Source organism: Tetrapisispora phaffii, chromosome 3 (assembly GCF_000236905.1).
Source record: "Tetrapisispora phaffii CBS 4417 chromosome 3, complete genome".
Classification (NCBI taxonomy): domain Eukaryota; kingdom Fungi; phylum Ascomycota; class Saccharomycetes; order Saccharomycetales; family Saccharomycetaceae; genus Tetrapisispora; species Tetrapisispora phaffii.
The window spans coordinates 198,737-213,682 of record NC_016522.1 but is presented as its reverse complement, the minus strand read 5'-3'; the positions used below and the strand labels follow the sequence as shown (position 1 = coordinate 213,682).

The 14,946-nt window shown below is 31.9% G+C and overlaps 6 protein-coding genes and 1 non-coding gene across 7 annotated transcripts; 2 read left to right on the top strand and 5 right to left on the bottom strand.

Annotated features, from left to right (window-relative positions):
* Nucleotides 1-105: 105 nt before the first annotated feature.
* Nucleotides 106-1,344, top strand: REX3 (RNA exonuclease; the record flags this gene model as incomplete). Its single annotated transcript, XM_003684641.1, has 1 exon — nucleotides 106-1,344. One exon carries the CDS (start codon nucleotides 106-108, stop codon nucleotides 1,342-1,344), a length of 1,239 nt encoding a protein of 412 aa, XP_003684689.1.
* Nucleotides 1,345-1,445: 101 nt separating this feature from the next.
* On the bottom strand, nucleotides 1,446-2,240 carry FIN1 (Fin1p; the record flags this gene model as incomplete). Its single annotated transcript, XM_003684640.1, has 1 exon — nucleotides 1,446-2,240. The coding sequence occupies one exon, from the start codon at nucleotides 2,238-2,240 to the stop codon at nucleotides 1,446-1,448; it is 795 nt and encodes a 264-aa protein (XP_003684688.1).
* Nucleotides 2,241-2,800: 560 nt separating this feature from the next.
* On the bottom strand, nucleotides 2,801-4,207 carry TPHA0C00970 (uncharacterized protein; the record flags this gene model as incomplete). The annotated part of the gene is made up of 1 exon (XM_003684639.1): nucleotides 2,801-4,207. One exon carries the CDS (start codon nucleotides 4,205-4,207, stop codon nucleotides 2,801-2,803), a length of 1,407 nt encoding a protein of 468 aa, XP_003684687.1.
* An 843-nt stretch (nucleotides 4,208-5,050) lies between these two features.
* YCF1 (ATP-binding cassette glutathione S-conjugate transporter YCF1) lies at nucleotides 5,051-9,622 on the bottom strand (the record flags this gene model as incomplete). Its single annotated transcript, XM_003684638.1, has 1 exon — nucleotides 5,051-9,622. One exon carries the CDS (start codon nucleotides 9,620-9,622, stop codon nucleotides 5,051-5,053), a length of 4,572 nt encoding a protein of 1,523 aa, XP_003684686.1.
* A 479-nt stretch (nucleotides 9,623-10,101) lies between these two features.
* On the bottom strand, nucleotides 10,102-10,401 carry TPHA0C00950 (YciI family protein; the record flags this gene model as incomplete). Its single annotated transcript, XM_003684637.1, has 1 exon — nucleotides 10,102-10,401. The coding sequence occupies one exon, from the start codon at nucleotides 10,399-10,401 to the stop codon at nucleotides 10,102-10,104; it is 300 nt and encodes a 99-aa protein (XP_003684685.1).
* A 1,616-nt stretch (nucleotides 10,402-12,017) lies between these two features.
* TPHA0Ctrna6R lies at nucleotides 12,018-12,090 on the top strand. Its single transcript has one exon. It is a non-coding gene; the product is annotated as a tRNA-Arg (tRNA).
* Nucleotides 12,091-12,214: 124 nt separating this feature from the next.
* Nucleotides 12,215-14,500, bottom strand: AVL9 (Avl9p; the record flags this gene model as incomplete). Its single annotated transcript, XM_003684636.1, has 1 exon — nucleotides 12,215-14,500. One exon carries the CDS (start codon nucleotides 14,498-14,500, stop codon nucleotides 12,215-12,217), a length of 2,286 nt encoding a protein of 761 aa, XP_003684684.1.
* Nucleotides 14,501-14,946: the final 446 nt, after the last annotated feature.

Below are 14,946 nucleotides of genomic sequence, written 5' to 3'. Positions count from 1 at the left end.
TTTTAATGTCCATTGAATAGGCTTTCACTATTTTAAGAATATTAGAATTGAATACTGGAGGTTTGAATTATTGAATATTCATTGATGTGTATTTATTGATAAAATATGGTTGAAGAAACAATTTTAGGTAAGTCTGGTGGGTTGCGTCCATTGGATATGGTTAACCAGCCAGCCATGTATACAGAAAGGTATAAAATGGTTAAGAAACTCTTTTCCATATTGAAAAAAGTAAATCCTAATACCAAACAGGCTCTAGAGGGTTTATCAGTGCAATTGGAATCATTGGTTGCTAAATTATCAAGATCCGGACAAAGTTACAGGTTCAATATGAGCGTTTTAATAAGGGATTTGTTAAAATTCAAAGGAGATCTTTTAGATATTAAAATTGCTGGTAAATTATTATATGGAGAGATTGATGAAAAATTCTTACCAAAATCAAAAGTGGTGAAGGAAGTTATAAATATAACGAAAGATGAAGCGCTCAAATTATTAAACTCTGTTCTGGTACCATCCGAAGTTTTGGTGAAAAATAATTATATAATGGACATTTATTCAGACAAGAAAGAATTCAATGTAACAGGATATATACCCTGTTCTAGGTGTAATACTAAGTTTCAAAAAAAAGACATTATGAGGAAAACCATCTGTAAATACCATCCTTTGAAGAAACAAAGGTCAGATAAAGATAGGGAAGAGATATATCCTTGCTGTGGCAAAAGTTCCAGTTCCACTTGTGAACTTCGACTCGGGTGTAAGACTAGTGACAACCATGTCTTCAGATATACAAATTATAATGAACTCAGTACAATAACTGAATTCAACCATACAAAATATGTAGATGGAGAAAAGAATGTACTGGCGTTAGATTGTGAAATGGCATTCACCTCACTTGGATACGAAATGATACGGTTAACAATTGTTGATTTCTTTACTTCACAAATACTTTTTGACGAAATTGTCCAACCGATAGGTGACATTATTGATTTGAATACACAATTTAGTGGAGTTCATGAAATTGACAGGTCAAAACATTTAACATACAACGAGGTTATTTCTAAAGTTATTATTAAAGAATTGATTAATAAAAATAGTATTCTGATTGGTCATGGTTTAGAAAATGATTTAAATGTATTACGGATTATTCATGATAATATAATTGATACGGCTATTTTATACTCAAAGGGTAGATATAAAACTTCGTTGAAAAATCTTTCCTTCGAAGTGCTTAATAGGACTATACAAACTGGAGAGCATGATAGTTCAGAAGATGCAATAGCTGCTATGGATGTTCTCAAGAAGAAACTGGGCATTCCAATTGTTAAGAAAAACTGGGAACGATCTTAAGAATAAGTTATGTCTTGTCATATGCATTTGATTATAGATTTTGTAATCTTATAAATTTATAGAAACTATTATATATCCATCCTTTCATTTATTTTTTTATATTATTCTCTTAGGCGGTTTGGGTTATTTCTTTTAATTTCTGATATCTCTTTCTCTAACACATCTTGCCTTGTAAGGATAGCATTTAATAGATTATTGATATCATTTAATTGTTGTCTAATATCGGACTCATTATCTGGGATATGGAACTTAACTGATTTGTGTGGTGATTCTCCTTTTTGAATTTCCTTTTTAAGTATACCATTATTTAAGCTTTTTTGAATGGTTTTTATTTTATTAGTATCTATTGTTGTTGAAGTAGATTCTCGTTGTATCTCCTCGAAAAGATTTCTACGAGCTTTAGATGTAATAATGCTTGTCCCTTTTCTCTGAATTAATTTTTCTGGAGACATGAGACCATTTTTAAATTTAGCTCTAATTCTATTTAACGATCCATCTCCTCCTATTGGTTTAATACTATCACTAAACCGTATTTTCAAAGGCGAAGTTGGAAACAGAACGTTGGTAACTGTACCATTTGTCTCAATAATGGGTTCGTGCATCTTTCGGAAATCAGAATAATCAACACTTCGTGTCACTTTTGGAATGTAATCCCTAAGACATTCTGGTGATGCTAATTTTTTTGGTGTTATATGTAAGGTACTTTTCTTCGATACTTTACAATTGTTCAGTTTCTCAGGAGACTTGAACAATCTTGAGCTTTTGAGTATACTACGAACTGGATCTTTCTGTAAGGAGTTCTTTTTGAAGTCAGTAATACCTTTTCCTGCATGGTTCAATGATTCTGACCTCTTTGAAGTAGATGAGTTAACAGTATTACTAATATCTGTTAACATCCGGGATTCTTACTTTAGTGCTGGTGTGTATTTTCCAAAAATGTCTTGTATCTTCTCTTCAAACAATCGTGATTATTCTTAGCGTTGAAGTATTTTTATCAGATCAACCTACCCATCGATGTTATTATAATGATTAACTCTGATATGACTTACATCTTTAGGTCTTCAACTATGTGTATCTTTGTATCTTCAAACATAATCCATATAAAGTGCATGTTCATTATGTTGTCAATTTTCCTAAATAGGTAATTTATGAAATAAGCGATGGCCTTACTATGGAACAAAAACCATAAAAGCTTCTTCTACTCGTAACAATCATTAACAATCAAGCTAATGATGAACATTTCACTATTTTTAAGCTTAAATGTAAGGTTAGTTATGACGAGATTACTTTCTATTAAATACCTTTTCGATTAAGCCTAATATATACATACGTTCCTGTCTTTGTTAGTCAACAATTGTATGTTGTACGGATTTTTTAACTTATTTAAAGTACATGCAAATTTATAATATAAATAATTTTCTAGATATCATAGAGTTGTAATGGTTTCCCTGAAATATTATAGAAAATCGATCGATTTACAAAACTCTTTATTATTGGAATATACTTGTGCTCTTACACCTAGCACGATTAGTTTATCCTTATTAACACCAAGTTTCCATAATGATTTATTACACGATACTCTTAAACCATTAGAACAACTTAGTTCATTCATATTAGTGAGGTCTACGATTCTCTCTCTTTTCTTATCCCAGGGTATATCTTGGTTTTTACCCAAATCCGTTATTAATGTGCTAATGCATGGGCAGTCCGAGTCATTAACCAACAGTTTGCACATTGTAAAGCAAGCTGGTAAAGCTAATATTTCAGGAGTTTTGAATTTTGAAAACGGAACTCTCATTTTATAATCAGTCAATGGTACACCAGCTTTATCCAAGGCTGGCCCGAACACTTGCTCGAATTGTTTCTTAGTCTCTCCAACCATGACCAAATGAATTACCTTTTTATCAAGGTTTATATAAATAGATGTCTCGCTTGTATTTATTTGAAAAATCAAAGATCTTTTATCGTCATCCAAATACGGTCTCTTGTATTCGATTATATGCCATAATTTTTCTGTTTCAGCATTTTTATTTAATCTAGCTCTCTTAAGAGATCGTTCATCAGAACATCGGTCATGTTCGTTCTCAGTAGTTGGTGTTGTTGACTCACTGTTAACTTTTGACGTTTGGATTGCATCCAATTCAACACCATTTTTCTTCAAATCAGATAAGTTTAGTATTATATCCTCGCAATTAGTTAGCGGATTAAAAATTATTTTGGATTTAATCAAACGCTGCTCTAGATTCAATAACATATAGTACCTACATTCTTTAATTAACGACTCTCTTCTTTCATCATTCATTTTTATAGATGCACCAGTTAACAAGGATAGCAGGTCTTTAAAATATTCAGGGGACCTACTAACGAAATGGGCTGGAATAATCAGTGGTCTTCTCTCAGCTACAGATCTTTCATAGTAGTTTTTATAATTTATATTGTCAACAATACTAGTCATATGGAAATAATTTGGTGAGTCTCCTTTTCTTGAAAATAAATTCTTTGGAATTCGAAAACTTTCACCGCTGATATTAGTAAAAAAAGAATCAGACTCTATTAGGAAATTCAATAATTTAGGAAGATGATAATAAACGGCGTCTGAAAACAATAAAGAATATTCCATTTCATTATCCACCCTTATGGCATAACCTTGTAAATGTAAATATATTTTTTCAAATACATTAGCAGATCTATCAACAAACATCACCTGGTCTGCCTTATCTGCTTTTCCTATAAAATAATCTGTGAAAAATGATGGAGCATCAGAATTTAATGATAAACCACTGATTTTAAACGTCTGAGTACCTATCTGAATATTGTAAATATTATCGACAGGTAATAAATCTTGAGTACCTTCTTCTAACATGATTTTTGAGAATTGATTTATTAGATATTCTTTGTAGTTGAGTTACGTGACTGTATGTGATGTATATTCGTAAGTTGGTAGTTTAATAAATGAAGATCTTTTGTAATATAATCAGCATTAACATATCTTAAATTTAATCCAAAACTACTTGACGCAGATATTTATCAAAATTCTAAATAAAACAATATTAGAAACTATTACAATATATATTATATAAATATTAAGATTTTGAAAAATATATTAATGATTACTAATTAAAGAACTGTTAAAGAACTGTTAAAGAACTGTTAAAGAACTGTTAAAGAACTGTTATCTTTATCTTAATAATCCGAAGTTAAAATGATATATTTTTCAATCTTGATTATTTTGATTACTAATTTCATTTACCGCTCGGTAACGGATACTGCAATGTGGAAAAAGAAAGGACCCTGTGTGTAAAATATAAGCTCATCGAAGTTTCGAAAAGGAGATCAACTGTCTTCAATGTGACAGATTCGATATAAGTATACAAATTAAATATAACTATTAATGAGAAGGTTAAAGAAATGTATATTGTTGTTTTCATTGGAATTAATATACGTAATAGAATTTGAATAAGTGTTATTCGTAGCTTTTAACACGAAGAAAGATTATAAAGATACGTGCCAACCCTCATCATCAGTAGATAAAAGGAGTTATTATCGGTGATTCTAAATAATTTACAGTTATCTTTAATGTTTTTGCAAATCTATAAAATATGATAATACGAAAGTTATTTCCTTTCTACTTCAATTCTACTTTTTTAATTTTATCTCTTACACTTTTATTCTGCTTTATTTTATATTATATTATAGTGGAACCTATTCAATTGGGTTTTAGTACACCAGACTCGTAGCATAATGAGTAGAACAATGAATTCTTGTTGGTCAATAAAATTTCAGGCTTATCAAATTCTGCAACTTCACCATTATCTAAGACAATAATCTTGTCACTATCCATAATAGTATTTATCCTATGAGCAATTGTTAAAATAGTTCTATCTTTGAAAGCTGTTCTAATTGTGTGTTGAATTAATTCATCAGTTTCGACATCCACTGCAGCGGTTGCTTCATCTAAGATTAATACGTTTGAAGGAACTAGTAAGGCTCTAGCCAAACATATTAATTGCCTTTGACCTACACTCAAATTGCTACCACCTTCGGTGATTTTTGCATCTAAAGGATTGCTAGATTGATTGGTATCACTGTTCTCTGATTCTGGAGAGATTTCGTTCATCTTCAAAATATGTGGTTTCAAGTGAGCCATTTCTAAGGCATTCCAAATCTCTTGTTCAGAGAATTGTTGGGTAGGATCTATATTTTCACGGATGCTGCCTTCGAAAACTTGAGAATCTTGAGGAATAATAGATAGTTTATGTCTTAAATCATACAAACCTAGTTCGTTGATATTGACACCATCGATTTCAATACTACCTGAAGAAGCTTCAATAATTCTGAATAATGCTAAAGTCAATGATGATTTACCAGCACCAGTTCTGCCAACGATACCAACTTTTTCTTTTGGTAAAATCTTAAGGTTGATATTTTTCAAAACTAAATCTAACTCTGGTCTGTAACGAGTACTGTAATTCTTAAATTCGATTGCACCTTTTGATGGCCACTCCTCAGAAGGTCTGTTATTCTCTATGATTAACGGAGCTTCGCTTGGTAAGTGAGAGTATTCTTCAATTCTTTCTACGGAAACAATATTACTTTCAACATCAACGGTCATTCTAACGATCCAGTTCAATGATTGTGTGACCTGTAGAGCATAACTCATTGATAGACCAATCATACCAGCTGTCAATGAACCGTTCTTCAGTCTGAAAATAGATAGTGTAGCAGCACCAAGAATGATTAATGAACCTAAAAATTCTAATCTGAAAGCTAACCAACGGTTGGAGTTAATTGAAGGGTAATATGCCATCATGTTACTATCAACTCTAGATTGATTAATATGAATAAATCTGTCTTGTTGAGCAAAGCCTCTAATTGTGGAAACACCGCATAAAGTCTCTTGGAAATGTGCATATAATGGAGATCTGGTGGTAGAATCTAAACGACGTAATTCTCTAGAAGTTCTTAAGAAGTACTGTTGATAGTATATGTATAGGAACGCCATTGGGATAATTAAGAAGATAAATTGCCATGTCGTAGAACAAATCACTACAATGGTAAAAGAAACTCTTATCGTATTTTGGAAAAATTGAGAGAACGATCTACCTAAAATTTCATCAATTTTGTAGACATCATTAGAAAATCTGTTTAAGATTCTACCAATTGGTGTAGTTTCAAAAAATGACATTGGTGCTCTAAAAATTGAAGACGTCATAGAAGAATGTAACTGTTTAGAACCCTGGATAGTACAAAAGATCCATAAGATTATTGTTTGGATCAAATTGGCCAATGAAGATGCAAAACCTAAAGTAAAATAAATAAATAGATAATAAGCAGCGTGTGAGTTGTCATTATTTACTGTGTTAACTTCGGACCAATGTTTTAACCAAACATTGCCCATAACTGAGAAGAACATTGCAATGATAATGAAAGAAATGAATATTAGAACATTTCTTGGATTACACGATCTAGCATAGTCAATATATACAGACCACTTCACCTTACCTTGTTCTCTGAACTCTCTTCTGTCACTATTTTCATCGTCATTAAAATCCATTGAACCAAGAGTATCAAAACTAGCTCTTCTTAAGCTTTTACCTTCATCAATAAATTTTAAGTCATTTAGTTTATCTAATTCTCTTAATTCATCTTCAATAGGGACAGTCAATTCACGATTAACGGAGGATTCATCAGATTCAGAATTAACATTATCTTTAGCAGCTTCTGACTCTGAAGAATCTTTTTTCTTACCATATTCAGTAATCAATTTACTTAATGAAGAACCTTCTGTTGCCATTACATCAAAATATGTACCTTGTTCAGTGATTTCACCATTTTCTAATAAAGTAATGCTATCGGCAATCGATAAAACTGGAATTTTATTTGTTGTTAAAATTCTAGTTTTGCTTTTCAATAAACCTTTGGCACCTAATACATTTTGAATCAAATGTTTGGAGACATGTTCATCAACAGCAGCTAAAGGATCATCAAGTAAATAAATATCAGCTCTTGCATAAACAGCTCTTGCTAATGATAAACGAGCTTTTTGACCACCAGATAACGAGATACCCTTTTCACCAACCAGAGTTTGATCACCATCAGGTAAAATTGATAAATCGATTGTTAAAGCACAAGCCTTGATAGTTTTTTCGTAGAATTCGGGATCATATCTGTGGCCAAAAATAATGTTATCTTTGACAGTACCGTTCATTATCCAAGCAAGCTGGCTTACATACGCTACATTACCATGTATTGATGCAAAGCCTTTAACTCTAAATAAATCACCAAGTATCGATTGAATAAAAGCACTTTTACCGCTACCAACTTTACCCACAATACAAGCCAATTCACCTTTCCTGGCTTCGAAATTAATATTCTTTAAAGCAACTTTATATTCAGGCTTTCTTTTCCACAAGAAAGTTGCATTATCACCTATTTTGACAGTTGTTTCACCATTTTGTTTAACAAATGGTAAACGTTGAATAGCGTCCTTTTGTAATTCTTCATTTGTTAAATAGGAATATAATCTGGAGATAGAAACAGAAGCTTCGATGAAAGCACTAATGGTAATAGGGACAGCAACTAATGGGAAATTCAATAAATTGAATAAAGTCAAGGCTGGGAACACCAGATCTGTTGTCAAAGGTTTATCTTCTACCCAAACGAATATAGCAAATGTGCAGCATGAAACTAAAAATGGAACAATATTGAATTGGAACGCAATCATAGCATTAAAAACACCGATCTTTTTTAAATTCTTCAATTCCTTTTCATTTCTCACAAATTCTAATTTCTCTTGGAATGGCTTTTCCCAAGCGTACAATTTTAATGACTTAATGTTATTCAAAATCTCATTAACTAATCCAGTTCTCTCATCTTTATATTTCATTTGGTCTTTTTGTAATTTCTTTTGAATACGCATAATATAGGAATTAATTGGGATCATAATACCTAAAATAAAAACACCAATCCACATAGAATGACCTAATAAATTGTACAAGGATATCAAACATAGAGTTAATTGGAATGGGCCTGACCACAATATATTGATCCATTGTGATAAATCCTGTAATCTTTGTACATCTACACTCATTAAATTAACAATATCACCAGTAGTTGAGACTTCTGTAGCTTCATTTGATAATAGTAAAGCTTTTTGATATATGACAGAAGTTAAAGCACTTCTAATATTCATACCTGAATTAAAAGAGTTTAGGAAATACTGATGTAAAAATGAGGTTTGAATAAGACTAACGGAGAACATTGCGATTGCTATCATAAAACCTTTTATAATTGGTAAAGAATAGCTGCCTTCATTTTCACTATCGGAATATGCGTTTACGAACTGAATCAAAATTCTTAATAATTGAGGTTGTACAAAAGCCAAAATATCATGGACAAATTTCAGGGAAGCAGCCAAGAGTAATTTTGGGCCAAAAGTCTTAGCCAAGGCACCTACGATAGAAGGTTTAGCTTTATGCTTAACTTCATCTTGCCAAGCTCCATTGAAACGTGTTGATAAAACTTCACTGTTAAATTCACTAGGTAGTTTATATAAATCAGATTCAGTTAAATAAACTTCATAACCTGTCTTCATTAAGCTGGTCATCCAAGAGAATGAAATTCTCGAAAATATATTAGCAGAATCATACGGATTTTCTTTTCTTTTGTTCAAATTTTCTTGAATGGCTTGGTAAGACTTCAATTTTTTTTGTGGAATAGCTTCTAATAGCAAAATTGATAATGCTACAATAGTTTGAAAAATAACTAAAATGAATAACCTTTCACCGAAGTAAAATTTATTCTCATATTCATATCTAATCCAAAAATTAACAACTTTTACACCATTACCGATAACTTCGAATAACCAATAGAATAAGACAACACCATTAGCAATTTTTGATCTATGGAATTCAATCCAGTGTAATGCTAAAACAACAAATAATGACATCAAACTCAATGAGTATTGTGTAATTATGGTCATATCTTTAGTCTTGTGATGTGGTAAACTTAAAGAAGCAATACCCGTTAGCACTATTTGAAGTAAAACCAGCGTGATTCTACAGAAAATCAACCAATCCTGTCTATATTTAATACCAGGGTGTTTTTTCCTAATCAATTTAACCAATTCCACAGTACCAAAAATAATCATAAATAATGATGCTAAGTTTAACAGTACACCATCGATAAAGCACTGTGTAAAATCACCATATTTTGAAATTGGTCCCCACCCTTCTTTGGAGTGACAAAACTGACAGATATCAGACAATAAGCTAGACATCGTCAACAAACTTATAATATGAATAATAAACCTCCTTTAAATTATAATATTAGTCCACTAATTAAAATATACCGTCTATATTATATTAAAATGAACAATTTATCCAATTAATAACCACTTGGGTAAAACTAATGTAATCTATATTTATATATTCAATTCGATTAAGGTTATTCAGAATTCTGTCGTTGTAGTTTCTGCAATGAAACAAACATTCAATGTGATATAGTTATATGTTAAAAAATGTATATATATATACCTAAAAATTATTTTTTAACTACAATGTTACAGCAAGTAGCTTAAAAATATTTATTACTAATGGCTTTGAAAAAATTAATACGCTAACCCTCAAAATCTAGAAAGTACATAAGGACATAGTTTATAGTGAGCAAGGCTTCTTGATTGAGTTAGTGAATATCATTTATTAAAACTATACTTTGTAAATTAGACATATGTGGAGTGATTTTATCTATGATAATTAATTACATAGGCTTACGAACAGCACAATCAAATTTATAAATGATTGCAGATTCTAAATCCCACACGTTTTCCCTTGCGAAGACGTCTTTCTTTAACATTTCCAATACTTGTTCTCTTGAGTCTGCAACAATTTGGATATGCGAACCGACAGGTGAACCTTCTTCATTGAACATGGCGCCACCACAGACGACTATACCTGCATCCACTAAAGGTGGGATATTGCCAAAATGTTCTGGACCATGTTGTTCTCTCAACTTTTCAGCACCTGCGTGATCTTTAATAACTACAACGTATTCAGACATCCTTTATTGTATATTTCTTCTGTTCAATTGAATCTGAATAGTAAAAATATTGAAACTTGCGAGTAACTTTAAGACATAACTACTTAATGGCTTGAACACTTATATATATATATCTATATATATATATATATGTCTGCATGTGTGCATTGCTCGATATTAGTAAGCACTTTGACGGAACGGAGAATTACAGTTTAGAGCTTGGTAAACGGTGTCATGAATTAACCGACCCCAAGTTCGTTCGTAGCAAGTTTCACCTTCTTGACAAGAACTTTCTTGTTAACATAACCAAAGGGTTGTTTATTAGTGGCAGATAAATAAATTTGGTGAGAGTTGATATACGGTTTCGTATTAGTTATGGCGTGTTAGTAAATTGTGCCTTTTGGGTTGTGTCAACTGATTAGACCTTGGTAAGCTGCTTCTAGTCGGCAACATAAACTGGTTTATAAACACTAATGCAGCAATCTTCTTGGCCATTTCTTCTTTCTATTGCAAGATTCTTGTTGTGCTAGGTAGTCGGCTATACAGTGTCCCTATTTCTAACCTGCTTCCAATTGCATGGGTAAATGTAAAGGTTCTTGTGAATGCGATTTATGGAAGAAACCAGATTTGTATATATTTGTTTGCATTCTAAAGACCAGAAGTCTTAACTCGGCACTGTCTGTCGCATTTAGTAATGTAATGATCTATCAACAGTTGCATAAATGTGATAAGGAATTCAAGTGGTGAGTTATAACGCCAACATCAAGATGGACGTTGGTATCTATATCTATGTGATCAGTTGCAGTTGGAGGAACGAGTGTGATTGTTCTCCGTTCTGTTAAGAACTCCAGCACCTATTGTAATGATGGTGGTCGAAACTTTAAAGAGTTCAAGTGCTTATTCGTAACCTCAGCATCCATGATGGTGCTATTCTCTTCGTTAATATTTGTGGAGAAACAAGTGTGGAACCAGCAACAGATTCAATGGTGTTGACGTTGACTAGATGGTTAAGTTGTCCCTTAGTGTTCATAATATGTAGGTAAGGATTATTATATTTAATCTGATTAGTACTCTTATTACATAAACTACAAACATCAAATACTATTAGAATGCTATTATACACTGTTGAGCAGAGACTTAAGTATCGTCACATTCTGTTCCTTATATGTCGGTCTGTTTCATATATTAAGCTACACATCTGCTCAATAGATGAATTCATTACTTTAATATATTAATAGTTGTTAGATTATATACTATATAATCAGATTAATCTCTCTGGTCTCTTGGACCTGGATCAATGAATTGTTTAACTATTCATTACCGGGGTGTATATATACATCATATTTCAATCCACCGTTCTGTCCACTCGAGACGACGTCGTCGAGTTGAACACGTATGGCAGATTTATGGTCCTACAGTACTATTTATGCATTAGAGATTCTAATATTACATTCTTGCAGGCACTATTGTTTCAGGTTTGCAACAATAATCTCCTAAAGAGGTAATATCTGGTATCGTATAGTCACTTATACGACCAGTCTCATTTCCAACAGGTTGCAATATAATTATTAAATAATTGATGTTATCCTTTTAATTTGTTGCAATCGAATGCTTTTACTAAGTGCTCAATGTTCTTGTTCCTCGTGGCCCAATGGTCACGGCGTCTGGCTACGAACCAGAAGATTCCAGGTTCGAGTCCTGGCGGGGAAGAACTTTTTTGCTATTTTTTACAATATATTACAAGTACTTTGTAAAATACTCCTTCCGGGTTTATAAACTTGTATTAGATTACCTGACGTACTATATGGTACTTCTTATATATATATAAATTAAACTAATGTTCCTCATCTTTTAATTCATCATCTGTCATGATAAGTATGTCACTTTGATTCTCAGCATCTGAGTTTATTAATTTCGAGGGTTCTCTGTTTAATTTAATCTCTTTGTCATGCGATTCGGTTGCAGCTTCTAATGAATCTTCATCTTCAATATTTTCTTTTGAGATATCAGTTTTTTCATTAGACGATTTTACATCCACTTCATTATCGTTGTTTTCTTCTTCGTCTTCATTGTCCTCTACTTCGATCTGTTTGTCGTCCTCATTGTCCTCTTCGTTCTCACTGTTGACATCAGATGCTTCTGTTGAATATATAGCATGTTTATCATTTTCTAACTTTAATTTATTCATAGATTCTCTGATGTCCTCTGGTTTTATTTCCTCTTCGTTTTCGTTTCGTATACCTAATCCAATAGGTACTATGTTACTATCATTTCCTGTGTCAGATGATTCGCTGGAGCTCATTGTTGAACTGGATGATGAACTCGAACTGCTAGATTGGTCGTCTGCGTCTTCTTGTGAACCACCACATTCGTCGGAACTATTATCGCTTTGTTTCTTTTTATTAAATAATTCTTTGAATGCAGCCCATCTGTTTGGTAGATCTTTAAAGGGTTTGTTACTGTCTTGAGTGGATTTTGAAGAAACTCTTGATAAGGAATCACTTTTTTTGTCATTTTCTTTCTCAGAGACATTGGTGATTTCATTATTGGGTTCAGTTTTACTATATTTCGATTCTAGGAGACTCGAACTACTATTATTATGCTTTTTCAAATTTTGGAATGTTGCTGATAATTTTTGTTGAAATGCTTTAAATGGGTCTGGGCCATTGTAAATGTGTTTTGGTTGGAATAAATCAAATATTCTGTCATCAGTTGAACTAAAAAAGATTTCATAATTTTGTGTCTTTTTCCATTCGTTAACCCAACTAATGTTAAATAAACTGATTGGATTGGAGCTAATAAGTTCTGAATTTAACGATGATAGTTGTCTTTCGTTGTTCTTATTTAATTTTATGAATTCAGATAGTTTAACACTTGATAATAATCCAATCAAATACTCTTCAAATTGCCATCTTATAAAATCTTCGCTACCTTGAAACTGTAAATTTTTAGTAGCTTCTTCATCATTTTCATTTTTTGTTTCTGTAACCACACTTGTTAGATGTTCCATCCATCTTTTATCATTATTACTTAGTTGTAAAAGTGACTGTAATGATTTATCAACCATCGTGATAGAATTATCATTTGTGTCGACATAAATTTGGCACAATTCACTTTTTCTTTCTGACAACAAGGAATTTGAGGTACCTATAACAAAGAAGTTAGTTCTTGGATCTGTAATGTCATTCAATTGTTGTAATGGGGTATATGGTGAAAATAAACCACCTTTTTCAAAAACATTCAATGGGAACCCTAAAAATTTTAATACTGAATCTCTATCACTCGATTTGAAAGAATCGACGATCGCTATATCTTTATTATCATCATATAATAATGGACTTCCTGAATTCTGTAAGTGTGAAATTAAATTTGGAATTAAAGAAATCAACCCAAATTGTAAATTACATAGATTTTCAACGTTATTACCATAAAAGATTATTTTTTTCTCTAATAAAATGGCTTTTAAAATGAGTAAAATATTTGATTTAAAATCTAATATTATTTTTCTTAGATTCAAGCCCACATACAGTGAAGTCTCTTTCTTGTTTAGAATAGTACCGTTTGATGAAGTTTTGATTTCCTGTTTGTTGCTGTCATTGTTGTTGTTATAATCAAAGAGCAATTTCAAATTATCTAATAATGAATCAATAATCTTTCTATCGTGAAAGTTTTTCTGCGAAAAGAATACATTTGTGACAATACTCAACTTGTCCTTAATTTGCCCATAAATTGGTTGATATGAAATAACAACAATCGCTTTCTGAACGGTAGATCTTACGACATCTTCATCTTTGTTGATCAATTCATTGCTCTTCAGTTGTTGCGAACATGAGATAGCAAACAAAGTAGTACATTCCTTTGAAGAAGATTCTTCAGATCCTAATGCAACGGCACTTTCGGGACTAGAATTTGTCTTTGTATTAAATAGCAATGTGAAATAAGTGAAAGTCTCTTGAAATGAATGAGACCCATCAGGCAGGGCTTGGAAAGGTAAATTAGGCCACAATAGTTTAGAATCCACCTTATCCTCTAGTCCACACCAGTATTCTACCTCTGGACCTCTGGTATGATGGAAATCAACAACACAGACCCCAATTATAGAGTTACCATTATTTGACATGACTTATATGGTACCTATAATATTGTATAAAAAATTGACAAAAATTGAACAGAATAAAAACCTTATGACACTTTATGCTACAGGATAATCATGTACTATGGCACGCAGAACAGTTGTAATTAGCACAATAGATATCAAACCATTCCTCGCATCTTAAAAAGACAAGAATATCAACATAGCCTCTATATCCAAGATACACTTATTCACTTATAGTGAGTTCTGATGTTTTATCGAATTTAAAGAAAAATCGAAAGAATAAATTACCCGAACTACTATTTTTCTACTATGTACATGCTGGAAGTTCGAAAGGTTTCTGATACAATTGAATCAGCGCTGGATGGTCAAGGTGTTAGTTGAAACAGTGTTGTTTATTCAATTAAAGGTATGATTATTACATTTATTATAGTAATACGAGTTTCGTCAATCATACCTGCCAACTACCTCGA